The 15964-nt window shown below is 39.2% G+C and overlaps 1 protein-coding gene across 1 annotated transcript; it reads right to left on the minus strand.

Moving 5' to 3' along the window:
• Positions 1-2621: 2621 nt before the first annotated feature.
• LOC105392430 lies at positions 2622-12912 on the minus strand. Its single transcript, XM_048632051.1, has 6 exons — positions 12454-12912; positions 11960-12041; positions 5578-5732; positions 4822-4943; positions 3741-3812; positions 2622-3261 (listed from the first exon to the last, which is right to left on the minus strand). The coding sequence occupies exons 1-5, from the start codon at positions 12572-12574 to the stop codon at positions 3759-3761; spliced, it is 534 nt and encodes a 177-aa protein (XP_048488008.1). The 5' UTR covers positions 12575-12912; the 3' UTR covers positions 2622-3261; positions 3741-3758.
• Positions 12913-15964: the final 3052 nt, after the last annotated feature.

The raw sequence follows: 15964 nt of genomic DNA on the forward strand, positions 1-15964 counted from the left end.
TACGTTACGCTTATATGTGCGGTGACCTTAATACTCCGAGGTTGGGTAGATTTAAGAGAGTAGAGTTTAAGGCACATACGTTTAAGCAATAAAATAATGTGTGATATAATGATAAATCTAGTCAATTATTGCAATAAATCATTTTCAGTACTTACAATATATTTTTTGTTTTATTATTTAAACCCTCCATTAATTTTATAAGTAGGTACCTTGGTAGTATTATTTTTATGACAAAAGAAACGTCGAATACCAAATAACGTTTTTATTTAACAATAAGACCGGTATAACCCATGATAGCTATTAGTTGACTATAAAATGTCATCATTATTGAGCTACTTTACATTTTAGTATACAAACAGTAAAACAAAAATGACAATTTGATTGCAAAAAATATAATATACTTACCTACTTGCTAGGTATGGCTACATAATTTACAAAAATATACATTTGCTTCTACTGGAATGAGAGATCTATGAACGAAAATCTAGAATAAATATATATTACATGTTAGAGAGAAAACATGCAGGGCGTAAAATTATGCTCCCGAAAAATATAATAGTCAAACTGAACAACTTTCCCAAAAAAAAAACACATTTGCACTTTTTTCGATCTTCCCTACAAAAAATTTTTTCGGGAACAAATCACTTAGACCATGTCATGTATTGTATATCGTCATAAGAGATGGTTTTAATTCGTGTAAATAATGGATATATAAATAATTGAGCAGTATTATGAGATTTAACTCCAATTTCTCCATAGTCGGTTAGATCGTAACCAGGGAAAGGTTGATCAATTATACGTCATCTCCATATTACATTCTTGACAGATGTGTCAAAAGTCAAGCAATAATCCCTGGTTATGCACTAACCCACTATGGTGAAATTAGCACTTAACATGGTGGGTACAATAGGTTTATACACAATTAAATAACATTTTGCCGTATTTGTTGCCAAACCAATACTCTGAGCGGGAAGGTTCAATTAAAAAATAGCTTTACTCTACAGGGTGTTTCAAAAGTGGTATATGCTGTTATGTAGTAAGCCCCGGGTCTCCTATTTACGCCGTAGTTCGCGTCCAGCGTCACTCCGTAGGCCGCGCCACGACGCTCACTATAGAAATGTACTGATGCGGTCTCCCTCACACGCCGACGTTGGCGCGTAGATGTAGTGAGCATCGTGACGCGGCCTACGGCGAGACGCTGGACGCGACCTACGGCGCGTAATAGGAGACCTGGGCCTAAGCCGGATTACGGTGACTCTGAGGCTCTTTCTGAATAACTTTTGTTCTACGACTTTTATTTTACCTAAGCACTGTTGCAAACCATACCAAACCATGTTCCATACCATATCAGATGAAATAAAAATAGGTACCTATTACAGGCTCAAAATGTAAATAAAAAATTAAACTTTACTTCTGTGACAGATGCTAAGGCACAGAGTCAAGCTATATTTAGTTCTTAATATCTATACAGTAAATACAATTTAACTAAATTCATTATTAAAAAAAACGGAATGACTCGATATAAAAGCATAAAGAAATAAATATAACTTATAACCAGTATGAGGAACCAATATACCTAATATTATAAGGAATCGGTCTCCTATTTAATCCATAGCCCTTTTCCCTAAATGACTACGTTAATTAATAAATATAGCACCAATGCTATACATTGTTTTAATCACAAAATTATGTGCCTCTACAATAATTTACTACATTTTTCGTTATTATTTTTAGCAGGTCGTGGCTGGATGAGGAAGGCCGAGGACAGAGTGTTGTGGCGCTCCTTGGGAGAGGCCTGTGTCCAGCAGTGGACGATTATATTTTGTTGATGAAGTGATGATGGTGGAAACCTATTCCATTATCTAAATTAAAATTATTAATTAATAATAATTTTAATTTAGTTATAATTATTACGCAGTAGGAATATAATTTTGCATTCAGTTATGTGTGTGTATAACTTGTGCGATATATAATATTAACAGTTACAAATAGAATAAAATGACAGTAAATAACATGACGGAATCAAGGATGCAAACTTAAAGCCTCTTGTAAAATCATGCAGTTATAGTCGTCGAAATATAATAGGCCCGTTTGGACAGCTCCTAAATGTATGGGCTGACAGCTGGTGTCAAACCTAAATAATAAAAAATTTAAACAATAAGTAACTTTTGGGGATTTAAAAGTTCTTTTTTCGTTCGGCCGTTAAATAATAAGCCCCATTATGTGTCTTTTTATGTAGGTATTTCATTAAGTAAATCAAGAGTAAATAGCAAATTTGTGTAGCTGTCCAAACGGGCCTATTATATTTCGACGACTTTAAATGAGAATTTTGACCACTTCACTAACGTTTATTTTGGCTCTTTGGTTCATTTTTAACTATTCATAGCTTGTGGTACTAACATCGTCTTGCAACACCATTCGAGTCTATCTATTATTTGTGAAATTCAAAGTCAATTTTAATTATACAGGGTGGAATTTTAACAGATGTTTCTGAAGGCAGTTCATGTATGTAACCGACTAACTAAAAAACTTTCATTATTGGACAAACTCTGAAATCCCGTTCAAGACCTACTCAATGAAAATGTATAATGTAAGTATACACATATTATTATGCCCACGAGTATAATCCCCGAAGGGGTAGTCAGAGGTGACTCGAAAGCGAGACACCAACTTTTCTCAATACATTTGTACTCAAGAGCCAGATCTCCTTGGTGTTTATATATTATTTTCGTTTAATGTAAAAGCACTACCTTCTGAAATTCAATAAAGTTCCACTCTGCATGTCACTATTATATAATATGAGAATGCTAAAGTGAGAGATACATGAAAAATACATTAACCCATAAATGAGGGTTTATATGATAAGAGTATGCTCAGTCCTAGCCCGCCGTCCTAGCCTAGCTATAAAATAATAAATAATTATAGCAGTCCTGACCCGGCAGTCTAGTTTGTCTGAATGACTCCAATCATGCCGAGGTCCCGGGTTCGTATCCAGGCCGGGGCCGATATTTGTTTAAAGACAAACATTTGTGCTCGGGTCTTTCGTTTGTGTTGTTTGTATCGTGTATGAATAAGTGTTATTTAAATCAATAAATTCATAAATACTCAAAGAAACTTTAACAGTCACTCGGTAGGTCCATACTCTTATTGTATAAACCCATGTACCTATTTCTATTATTATCCTTTCAGTGTTTTCGTCACTATATTATTATAACCCCCTAAGCCCAACTATCAGACTAAGATTCTTGACTGCAACCGCAACTGGAAAGCAAAAATAAATGTTTTGTTACGTGTATTTTACTAATAATATGAAATTACCTGAATATAAGAAATCAGTCCCCAACTTATTCAGGATGTTGCAAAAACTTAGTAGGGTCAAACAAGACGTCTCTGGTTTACGAATTTGTCGAAAAATTCTAATATCTAATTTCTCACGGGCAATGAAAAGGTTCCACTGAGAAAAGCACCAAATTACTTCTAAACGGAAAAGGCTAGCTTAATGACGACTTCTGCAACATTGAAGTACATTTAACAGAACATCAGGATATAACCAACTAAAAACGGAAGTATTTTGTTCCAATTGGGATCGTTTAGTGTTGGCATTTTTAAATGGAACTTTTTCATTGCCCGGCAGTGTATTATAATAACCCTCCACTTTCGCAACTCCCTGTAAAAAAGTCTATAAAAACGATGTGGCTTATTTAATTCTAGACTAGACTTCTAATGTGAATTTTGCTCACCTGACTGTGTTCCGTCAACTATGTGCTGTTCTGTGGTAATTTTGTCGGCGAGTCACCTTTGTCTAGTGGGAGCTGAAAAGGAAAATGGAAAACGATTATAACCCGCCATAGGCCATTTGAGAGAAGTAAGGTCCCCACGATAATATGTAATGATAAGTAATAATAATGTGTTAAAAACTACAACATGGCGTTATACATGATAAAAAGAAAAATGAAACAATAAAGGAGTAATGTTGTAACTAAACGATTTTTCAGGTTTATAACTTGAGCAGAGAAATCGTGGTTCATATAAGTTAATAAAATAAGTTTTTTCATGTCTAATCATGATCAGAAGAGTTTACACATGTTCTTTATCGACGTAGATAAATGTCATATATCGCGATTCGCCATAAATACGGCGCTCTGATAGGTGGAACGCGCTTTAAAAGGGTTTATCGACGTCGATAACGAACCCGTGTGACGGCCGGTATCATTAGCTGTATCTACCATTTGATGATCAAACGTAAATCATTTTAACACCCTGTTGTGATAGATTAAGTTTGAATTTTTATACATATAATATTTTTCTTTTCCTTGTATTAAGTTATGTTTGTATTTTTTGCACTTTCCCCTTTTCTTTTGTATAATTTCTCTCTTCCGAGGTAGTCTGGAAGAAATTACTCTTAGTAATAAGGCCGCCATTTGTACCGTCTATGTTGTGCATATTTTCTATTATAATTTCTGCGTTTGTGTACAATAAAGAATTATCTATCTATCTATCTGTAGATGTGTATGTGTAGTTAGATAATAATATCTTAAATTAAACTATATTCCTTGAATAAGTACACTGTACCCCTTTTATATCTCTCGTCCATCCATTCAAAGGTTGTCTGGAAGAGATCGCTATAAGCGATAAGACCGCCTTTTGTACCCTAGTTAAGTGTCTATGTAAAATTGATGATTATTTCTTGGTGTACAAATAAAGAGTACTCTATCTATCTATCTATCAATAAAGAACCCGTGTATCGGCCGGTACCATTAGCTTTATCTACCATTTGATGATCAAACATAGTCATTTGAACACCCTGTATCTCTCACTCACATCGTCCACCCTCAGCGTGCTCGCGTGTCCGTTCCCGAGCGAGTCCCGCAGCGTGTCGTCATCGTCCTCGTCCGTCGGCACGTCGTAGAACTCGCCCTCGCTGTCCATCTCGTTGTCGGTACCTGAAATAATTAAAAAAACTTGTGTTAATTACGCGAACTTGTGTTAATTAGAAACTTGGTAGAGAGGTAGCTAACAACTAGGAGAAGGATATAGGAAGGCTTTTCAAGGCGCCGCGGACAACAGTCAGCTTACAGTATTAAGTATACAATACAAATAGTCCTTATTGCACAAAATTGGAATTTAAAAAAAGGACACAGAAAATTATATGTTTTATTTAAATTCACCAAGTTCACCATTTTGTAACATGTATACCTAAGCTACTCGTTATACGTCATTTGAACAGGCTCCTTTCGGTATCAAAGAAACTTCCTAAACTCACCAATAACAGACTGGTAGTCAGTGAAATACTCGGAGTCGGACGCATAGCTTTTCTCTCCGCCGTCAACGCCATCTACCGACGCGGCAGACAAGCTTCTGCTTCAAGCTCTTACCGTGGATTTGTCATTGTGGTGAAAGGATTAGCCAGTTGATTAGTTGCTTTGCACAGCCAGAAGTATGCAAGATGTGGTAAATACGTCACTAAGAGGGTCCTGTCATGTTGAATTTCATCCATATTAACTAACCACATTCTGAACTATATGCTCATTAACTTACGATAAAACCAATGAAATATTTTTTTTTCTGCCAACTCACCAATAATAGACTGGTAGTCAGTGAAATACTCGGAGTCGGAAGCATAGCTTTTTTCCCCGCCGTCAACGCCATCTACCGCGTCCGATGGGACAGCAGCGCGCGGTGGCGCCACCTCGCGGCGAACGCGCTTCTTCTGTTTCAAGCGGCGGAGGTGGCTAAGGAGACAGTCAAATGCTTTTAAAACATTGTATAGATAGGGTTAAAAAAAAATAATATGGCGCCACCTCGCGGCGAACGCGCTTCTTCTGTTTCATGCGGCGGAGGTGGCTAAGGAGACAGTCAAATGCTTTTAAAACATTGTATAGATAGGGTTAAAAAAAATAATATGAATGTATATTTTTATTTTATACAAAAATATGAATATATATTTTTTTCTAAACTACTCCCCATTCGAAAAAGGCAGAAAAAGATTAGGTTTTTGTAAAAATTACTATTATAAATTCTAGAACTAAAGTTGTTTATAATGATGAGTTGTATCTCTTTCTTTTGGATGTGAACTGGGATAACCTGTGTAATTTATTCCACCAATATGCTATTTACAGACATTAGAAGTGTGATGTCATAACTCATAACACCTTCAAATATAATGTTTACTGATCTCAAATATTGGTTAAACGTATTTGTACAGTTATGTTAGGTTTGATCTTATGACAAGGTCAAATTGTGGTTGTATTTTTTATAAATGTGATGATGACATAGATAGATAGATAGAATATTCTTTATTTGTACACAAGACATAACATTTATAATGAGAAGTTAATAAATAAATATAAGTATTGTAGTAAGATATTAGCTTTATCTCTCATGAGATTAAATTGGCAATTCTGAGCTCAATAATTGGATCAAAATTAAATGAAGTAAATTATTTTTTTACTGATAAAGTGATGCTGATGAGATTGATGAGATATAGAGAGACAACTAATATATTGTCGGGATAGTCGTGCACTTGACTATCTCGGATAGGCGCCTACTTGACCAATTCGTAGTAACCAACTTGACTACTATCATGGACACCGGATACGGGACGCCAGCGCCACCTGGTGGGCGCTGAACGGAGTCTAGGAGTTACAGCTCGAGCCCGGCTAGCTCTCTCTTCCTCCAGCCGTCGCGTCGAGCAGTCGATACCTCTAGAAACTGTTCCGCGTTCTGTACGAAGTGTCGCATAGTGAATTTATGTGCTAAGTAGTTAAAATAATTGTGTCAGTGCTCGTTAATAAAGTTTAATTGCAAATCAGACTGTTGAGTGTTTGTTCTTGACGACTGACATACCCCGTAGCGTGCCCACACAACCTCGGCATGGAAGACGAGAACGGCAATTCTCAGCCCCCGCCGTCATCAGATGTGGGATCAATGTCGGTTCGTCATCAAGAAGGCGGAGAAAACGAAGGTGACCGTTGGCGAATCCTGCTCGAAGCGCAAAATGCCAACATGCGCGCACTCATCGAAGCTCTGCAGGCTCCCAAGGTCAGCAGCAACGTGGAGCTACCTGAATATGATCCGGAGAAGATAGATACAGACGCAGGGTCATGGTGTGCAACGGCGGAACTGTGTTTCGACGAAAACCAGCTGCAAGGCGGACCGCTAGTCCTGGCGATCAGCAAGGCGCTCAAGGGGTCGGCCTCCACGTGGTTTTCACATACGGCTTACCATGGCATGCAGTGGAGTGAGTTTAAAACACTTTTCCTCACGAGATTTGCCGCTAATGAGACTTTGGCGGGTAGTCTGATAAATTTCAAAAACGACAAACCCAGTGAAAAAGAATCTCTTTCTGCATTCGCTAACCGCATGATGACGTCCCTGATGAACCGTTGGAAGGACGCCAGCAAGGAGCAAATAGCAGTGGCCACCGTACTGGCGCAAATCTCACAATTTGACTCGAGGTTACAGCGCCTCGCGTTCACCACTGATATTTCGACAAGAGACAAGCTGCAGCAAGAACTCCATGCGTTCTCACACCTAAAACGCAAGATGAGCCACGGTGGTGATTCCTCATCAAGTGCACCCGACATCAAACGCCCAAAAATGAACATCATAAAGTGTTTCATTTGCGGCAAACCTGGGCACAAGCGCTCGGAATGCAAAAGTTCCAGCAACAGAGATCGAAGACCAGTGGCATCCACATCCAGCCAAGCAGCAGCCTCACAACCAGCAGCTACGCGACCCTTGACGTGCTACAAGTGTGGCAAGCCCGGCCACATAGCGGCGCGCTGCACCGCCAGCGGCGCGGAGGGCAGCGGCAGCGCGGGAGCTACACGGAGCGAGCGGCGCGTAGATGTCTCCGTCGTGCAGCCTCCGACAGGCACTATGGTGCATAAAGGTGAGCTGTATAGTTTTACTTACGATAGCTGTGCTGAATGCTCGTTGATAAAAGAATGTTACGCTGCTAAATTTAGTGGAAAAAGACTTCATAATGTAGTTTGTATGACCGGTATTGGGCAGTCACGAGTATTCAGTACGGAGCAGATATTGTGTACTGTAGCTATTGACGATCATCCTCTAGAGATCCTACTACACGTTTTACCCGACAAGTACATGCATTACGACATTATGTTAGGTAGAGAGATTTTAAGACAAGGGTTTACTGCTAACATGAGTGAAACCGAGTTTTCCTTAGATAGAGCGACTGTTGTGAACCTAGTTAAGTGTGATAGTGAAACTCAGCCTGATTTAAACACAATCGATACCGATGTGATAGGATCTCAAAAGTCAGAGTTATTAGCGATTTTAGGCCGCTATTCTAATTTCTTCATCACGGGATTACCTACGACACGCGTTACAACTGGAGAGCTTAAAATTCGTTTAATCGATCCAAACCGCACGGTACAGCGACGACCCTATAGAATGTCCCCCGAGGAACGTGAGGTAGTTCGTAGTAGAGTCAGAGAATTATTAGCCGCGGACATAATTAGGCCTAGTTCGTCTCCTTTTGCGAGTCCAGCTCTGCTTGTCAAGAAAAGCGACGGTTCTGACCGTATGTGTATCGATTACCGTGAGCTAAACAGTAATTCTGTATCTGATCGGTTCCCTCTACCATTGATTTCGGACCAAATTGATCGTCTGCGAGGGGCTAACGTATTTAGCCAGCTAGATTGCGCAAGTGGGTTTCATTTAATTCCAGTGAGTGAGGAGTCGATAGAGCGAACAGCGTTCATAACACCTGTGGGCCAGTACGAATTTTTGACAATGCCCTTCGGCTTAAAGAATGCCATTTCTGTTTTCCAAAGAGCAATAGCTACGGCTCTAGGTGAATTAGCGAATGATTACGTCATTAATTACGTAGATGACTTGCTGGTGATCTCTACCAATGTAGAGCAGGGAAAAGAGAGGCTTAACACGGTGCTAGATGTTTTGACCAAGGCAGGTTTCTCGTTAAATCTTAAGAAGTGTTCATTCCTCAAAGAAAAGGTACAGTTCTTAGGTTTTGAAGTAGAGGCAGGACAGGTTAGGCCTAACAGTAAAAAGATAGAGGCTTTAACTTCTTTACCACCTCCCCAAACCGTGACTCAACTGAGGCAGTTCATTGGACTAGCTTCTTATTTCAGACAATTTGTAAAGGATTTTTCACGAATAATGGCCCCACTCTACAGACTGACGTCACTCAAAGGCAATCTGGACTGGAAACAGTCACACGAAGATGTTAGACAACAAATCATCTCAACCCTTACCCAAGACCCGATCTTAATGATCTTTGACCCCCAGTATCCGGTAGAGCTGCACACGGATGCTAGTAGCTTAGGGTATGGAGCTATTTTACTCCAAGTAGTAGATGGCAAGCGTCACGTCGTAGCCTACTTTAGTAAACGTACGTCCCCAGCCGAAAGCAAGTATCACTCGTATGAGTTAGAGACGCTAGCAGTAGTGAACGCAGTGAAACATTTCAATACCTCCACGGCAGAAAGTTTACCGTAGTGACAGACTGCAATTCATTAAAAGCATCGCAATACAAATCGGAGCTTACTCCTAGGGCACATAGGTGGTGGGCATTTCTGCAATCATTCGATTTTGATGTGATCTATAGAGAGGGCAAGAAGATGGCTCACGTTGATTTTCTATCGCGCAACCCCGTAGAGTCCCCCGTAGAAAAGCAGGTAGAGTCCCATGTAGAGCAGAAACGGATTGACGTCACGGAACTCACATCAGATTGGCTTTTAGCTGAGCAGCAACGCGATGTAGAGATAACGAAAATTAAAGAGTTAGAAAGTGGTCAGATGAACGAACAAATCGCAAGCACTTACGTTTTACGTTCGGGAATTTTGTATCGTAAGATTCAGCGTAACGGAAGGACAAAATGTTTGCCCTACCTACCTCGTGCATTAAGATGGTCGGTCATTAATAACTTCCACGAGTCTCTCATGCATCTCGGTGCCGAAAAAACACGCGAAAAGCTTTTCGATTTCTATTGGTTCCCGGGAATGACTCAGTATGTAACAAAATTTGTAGAGAACTGCGTGACGTGTAAAGTCGCGAAGCCTCATTCAGGAAAGGTTCAGGCGGAATTACATCCTATACCTAAGGTAACGGTCCCATGGCATACAATACACATAGACGCGACAGGAAAGTTGAGTGGCAAAAATGATAGTAAGGAGTACATTTTTGTTTTGATAGACGCATTCACAAAGTACGTTCTCTTATATCACACCACAAACATAGAATCCAAGAGTAGTATCCGAGCTGTCAAACAGAGTGTAGATCTTTTTGGTGCGCCAACTCGTATTATAGCGGATCAGGGCAGATGCTTTGCGAGTAAGGAATTCCGCGATTTTTGTGATAGCAGCAATATTAACTTACACCTCATAGCGACCGGTTCCTCACGTGCGAATGGACAGGTAGAGCGTGTTATGAGTGTTCTGAAGGCAATGCTTACCGCGGTAGAGTCTAGCAATAGGTCATGGCAGGACGCGATTGGTGAGGTTCAGTTAGCAATAAATTGCACAATCAATCGTGTTACTAAGGCTTCACCTCTAGAGCTTTTAATCGGAAAAGTTGCTAGGCCTCTGGCCCTGATGGGCAGCAGTGAAATAGAAGATGTTAATTTAGAGGAAGTCCGCGAGACAGCTTCAGAGAACATGCAAAAGGCGGCGCAATATGATAAGACGCGGTTTGATAAAACTAAAGCACCTTTTGATAGATTTTCGGTCGGTGATTTTGTTTTAATGGAAAACGAGGAAAGAAATCAGACCAAGTTAGATCCCAAGTATAAGGGCCCATTTAAAGTTATAGAGGTGCTGGATGGTGATCGTTATACGCTCAAGGCTTTGAACTCTAAGCGAACTTATAAGTACGCACATGATCGGTTGAGGAGAATGCCGGAGAGTCATGTACCAGAAGAAATTACTGTGTTAGAAAATGATTGTGATGAGGACACTGTTTAAGAACTCTTAGTCAGCCGTACTATTCAACCGTACCATTAGTTATTTCGTAGCTGTAGCCCGTTGGAAATCGGTGTCTCTTGGGGTAACCCAAGTAGTCCGTGGGTGCGCAGTGCGCGATTGACTTTGGCGGAGGTTGGGGTCTGTAGAGACCGTAGCGTGTAGTGATGCACGGGATCCACGCGGTGGATGTGTGATGTGAGCGTGTTGTGAGCAACTGCGATTGCTGGTCGGCTGTGTGAGCCGTGGTGACAAGAGTTGCTTATCTCAGTGAGGTCTATGTGACAGGCCTAGTTGTTTTATGTTGTAAATGAGGTTTTGATTCATGTGATTTTGTGAATTAGAGTGGTACATGTCTCTGCCGAGCTGATTACTTTGTAAAAATTATCGTTAATTAAACTGTAAGTTCTATTATGTTACCTAAACTAGAATTAGTAGTAAGAAAACTTAATAAATGACTGTACATTTCAATGATAAAAAAAGAGTTTGTTCTTTGTTAGGGTCAGGAGTGACCGAGACAGATACTGTTTCTGTTTTTTTTCTCTTTGCAGATTAGCACACGAGGACGTGTGTCAGCAGGACGGCCGTGTCGGGATAGTCGTGCACTTGACTATCTCGGATAGGCGCCTACTTGACCAATTCGTAGTAACCAACTTGACTACTATCATGGACACCGGATACGGGACGCCAGCGCCACCTGGTGGGCGCTGAACGGAGTCTAGGAGTTACAGCTCGAGCCCGGCTAGCTCTCTCTTCCTCCAGCCGTCGCGTCGAGCAGTCGATACCTCTAGAAACTGTTCCGCGTTCTGTACGAAGTGTCGCATAGTGAATTTATGTGCTAAGTAGTTAAAATAATTGAGTCAGTGCTCGTTAATAAAGTTTAATTGCAAATCAGACTGTTGAGTGTTTGTTCTTGACGACTGACATACCCCGTAGCGTGCCCACACAACCTCGGCATGGAAGACGAGAACGGCAATTCTCAGCCCCCGCCGTCATATACTATGTAAACTCACGTTTCTTTTTGAAGTTCCCTTAATGCTTCCAATTCTATTCTCATCGAAGACACTTGCTTGTCAAGGCGAGCCACTTCCGTCACTGGAATTGATACAAGAGAGAAATACATAAATTGAGGCCACATGTTAGCTGCCTAGTCAAATGGTCTGCAAGATGTAGGCATATTCCAGACCATCTTAGATTTATGTTTGCACATGTAAACATGAACACTTAAGTAGGGGTGCTTACATAGACTGGGTTCCCCGTATCTACATGTACCGGTAACCTGATGTTTATCTTCCCGCCTTCTGTCAGTGAGCGCTACCTAATCAAGTTACCAGTACAGGTAGATACAGGGAACCCGATTCTTTATGTAAGCACCCTAAGTCTTACATACCATTTGTTAGCATATTGGTCACAAACAAAAGACCCTTACCCAGAGGGGCCCAGACTTGTATACATATAAATTACGACTTAGTAAAGTCTGGAAAACAAGACAAAATATGATACTAACCTAACATAGCCCTTCGTTTCTCCGCATAGACCTGCTCGTATATGAACATGCCGGCGGCTCCCACCAGCCCCACCACTGCAGCACCCATCATCATCCGCGAAGACAGGTAGCTGGTATTCATCCCGCTGTGTTTATTTATATACAATCGAAAACCTCGATCCAAACAACACTTTTTTTAGGTTATAACCACTACAGATGCCGTGTAACCACTGTATTTGTTAAGTTAAATAATTCGACACGGATAGAAGAAGAAAAACACGTAAATTTGAGATTGAAAGCTAAGAAAACTCGAAAAACCGAGGGAAACGATGAAGGCACTAGTTGAGTTTTCGAGGTGCAAACGTAAGGTAAGAGTGCAAAGATCACAATTTTATGTTAAGGGTGCTTTTTATGTGCATGAGGAAATTTATATTACAGACTTATTTGCCAAATTTGCATTTGAATAAAAATTGTGAAACCAGCAGGGGGGGGTCAGTGCCTTAATGGCTGAACTTTTAGTACAAGGTAGCGCCATCTCTTTATATTACTCTTATTACCAAAAAAGATGTAAGATGGCGTTATGAACAAGACCATAGAACAATAACAAGACACATAGATAAGTAGTATTTGAATGTCAACATTGTCATGATCTATGGCTATTATGAAGAAATTGCGTGTCAGTGTCAGTTCAGTTGTCTTACAATGTCTCGCAAATAACATGTTTAATTTTTGTAAATAAAAGCCTATATTCTCGGTATATCGTTATTTATAAATTTTATATAAAAATAAAAATGATGTGTCAAGAAAAAGCATCTTTATCAGCTAAAAGTGTTTTTATGTAATTCTTGCGACCTAACAGATTCCATATGGATCCAGGTTCCACGTGGTTCCACGGGAACCGAGCTGAAATGGCGGCACTGGCAAAGAGCGTTCGACATCTTCATATCCGCTGAAGATTAAAATACTATGTGTACCAAACTGATAAATGTCGTCAAAGATTTGCCTCGCGAGGATAAATGATGCACTATTATCTTGGACGAAATGACTTTATCACCACAAGTGCATTATGATGCCGCTAGGGGTCAATTGAAAGGATTTTCTTCTCTTGGGAAACATTAAACTAGCAAAACATGAATTGGATTTCATGGTGAAAGGAATAAAAAAGGAATACACACACCCACTCGCATATTATTTTACAAGTGACATGAACAAAACTGAACTGAAATATTGTTATATGCGAGGTAATAAATAATTATATAATAATTTGTTTTTTATTTATTGTTGCATGTAGGTAGGTACATAAATATGTAGATTGAACTTACATTTAGCTAATAATTGTTATATTAACTGTTGTGTGGTGTAACTACGTTAAGGCAAATATGTCTTACTAGCTGTTCCCGCGCTCTTCGCTTTGCCTTAAATAGTTTTCCCGTGGGGATTCCGGGATAAAAAGTAGCTTATGTTCTTTCCCAGGGTCTAGACCGTATGTATGTATACCAAATTTCATTCAAATCCGTTCAGTAGTTTTGGCGTGAAAGAGTAACAGACAGACACAGTTACTTTCGCATTTATGATATTAGTTAGGATAGTTAGGATTAGGATATCATTATAGATTGAAGTTAATAACTTGTGATAACAATCCTTACTCCTTACTTTAATATTATAAATGCGAAAGTAACTGTGTCTGTCTGTCTGTTACTCTTTCACGCCAAAACTACTGAACGGATTTGAATGAAATTTGGTATACATACGGTCTACACCCTGGGAAAAAACATAGGCTACTTTTTATCCCGGAATTCCCACGGGAAAACTATTTAGGGCGAAGCGAAACGCGCGGGAACAGCTATATCTATATATACAGGGTGTCCCAAGGGCACCCTGTATGTATGTACAATGAGGCTGAGAAATAAAAAGAGATGGCACTGTTCAGTATGACGTATAGAGTATGACAAAAACCTCCTTGAGATGCCACTCTTTTCACAATTATTTATTTTTTCTCTATGGAAACCAGCCTGCTGTCAAACAAACTATTTTCGTCTCTTTTTCATGTCAAACAAAATCGAAACTTGACAGATTCATGTGTCAACAGCGTTAATTTCTCAGAACAATAACGCTTTTAAAAAACACGCTCCAGATTATATGGATTTTTTACTCCGAACAACTCCGAATAATTACCAAGCTTTGACTTGGGAGTTGCAGATATTCTAGTGTTGGAAACTTAGTTGGAAAGCTCAAGGGTGGAGAAGACTTTTTACTATGTTTATCATCTTACAAATCGAAACAAAGTTAAGAAGATGATGTCTTGTATAGATCTATAAATAGGTAGGTAGTACGTTTGATAAGTAAGTACAGAGCGGCTACGTCCCTCTGGCGGCGGAAACTCAGTCGAATACATGAGCTAAACGATATCGGTTATTCCTCTTATCACCTCACAGCAGTTATAAACAAGATACTTAAAAGAGTTTTAGTTTTTTTGCCAACCGACCAATTTTTTGAAAATTGGTACAGTGAAACTATAAAGTCCTGAAATTAAATGAGGGCGCAGCTATCTTTCAAGTAGCAACCCTATATAGCGAAACAAAACTGACTTTGATACTTGAAATTTTGCCTGTGACTACCTACCTTATTTCTGTATTTAAAAACAACTTACCATCCACAAAAAAGCTCATTATTCAAGCTAGTATTAATATGAAGGCTAATAGTGAAACCAATAAATATTTATTAAGATAACGTTATTACAACTGTATAAAATATACGGATTTGTTGACAAAGGGCATACATAGTAAAAACATCAATTTCTCTTTTTAGACGGCCTGTTCTGTTTTTTCCAGGAGTTAGAAATATTCCATTATAGAGCCCTCTTTTGCAGTATGCCAGACGGTACTGTCCGATAAGACGCCTTCTGCAACATTGAAGTACATTTAACAGAGCATCAGGATGTTACCAACTAAAAACAATAATCTTTTGTTCAAATTTAAATTCAATGTTTGAAAAAAATGGAATCTTTTGGTGTCAGCATTTTGTGAGTGGAACTATTTTATTGCCCGGGAGTGTAGTACCTACTACTATTGTGCACTTTTATTTACTTTTAGTTTATGTTTTGTATTTCTACTCATTCTACCCTTTCTAATATTTAATATTTATTACTCAATACATTTGATACAGATTGTACATATTACATTTTATCTATATACCTACCTACCTTACACAAACACTGTCTCACCCACTATTTATTTATTTCTTTCAACAATTATAACCTATGTAATTATTAATATTTTATCACTTATCACAACTCATCATAGTTAATTAATATATATATACCAACTACGCGTTCGTGACTGAGGTCAACACAAGGGCCAGCTGAAAACCAGCGCTGTGGCCTCACTGTCCATAGCATATGCTGAGCTGGTGCCGTTTTGACACTCTGGACAGCAACCTTTATTTGTTTTGTTTGTTATGTATTAAGTATTCTCTTTATTTTGTTGTTGTTTCTTTTTCTCTCTTTTTTTTGTCTTATTATTCTGTCTCAGTG

Source organism: Plutella xylostella, chromosome 30 (genome assembly GCF_932276165.1).
Source record: "Plutella xylostella chromosome 30, ilPluXylo3.1, whole genome shotgun sequence".
NCBI classification, from domain to species: domain Eukaryota; kingdom Metazoa; phylum Arthropoda; class Insecta; order Lepidoptera; family Plutellidae; genus Plutella; species Plutella xylostella.

Bases quoted from the DNA above. Each gene is read 5' to 3' on its own strand.
- LOC105392430 (XM_048632051.1), bottom strand. From the start codon at position 12,574: ATGAATACCAGCTACCTGTCTTCGCGGATGATGATGGGTGCTGCAGTG. The intron at 12,042-12,453 runs GTTAGTATCATA...TATCAATTCCAG, and splicing joins GAAACGAAGGGCTATGTTAG to TGACGGAAGTGGCTCGCCTT. The intron at 3,813-4,821 runs GTGAGTGAGAGA...TTTCCTTTTCAG, and splicing joins GCACGCTGAGGGTGGACGAT to CTCCCACTAGACAAAGGTGA.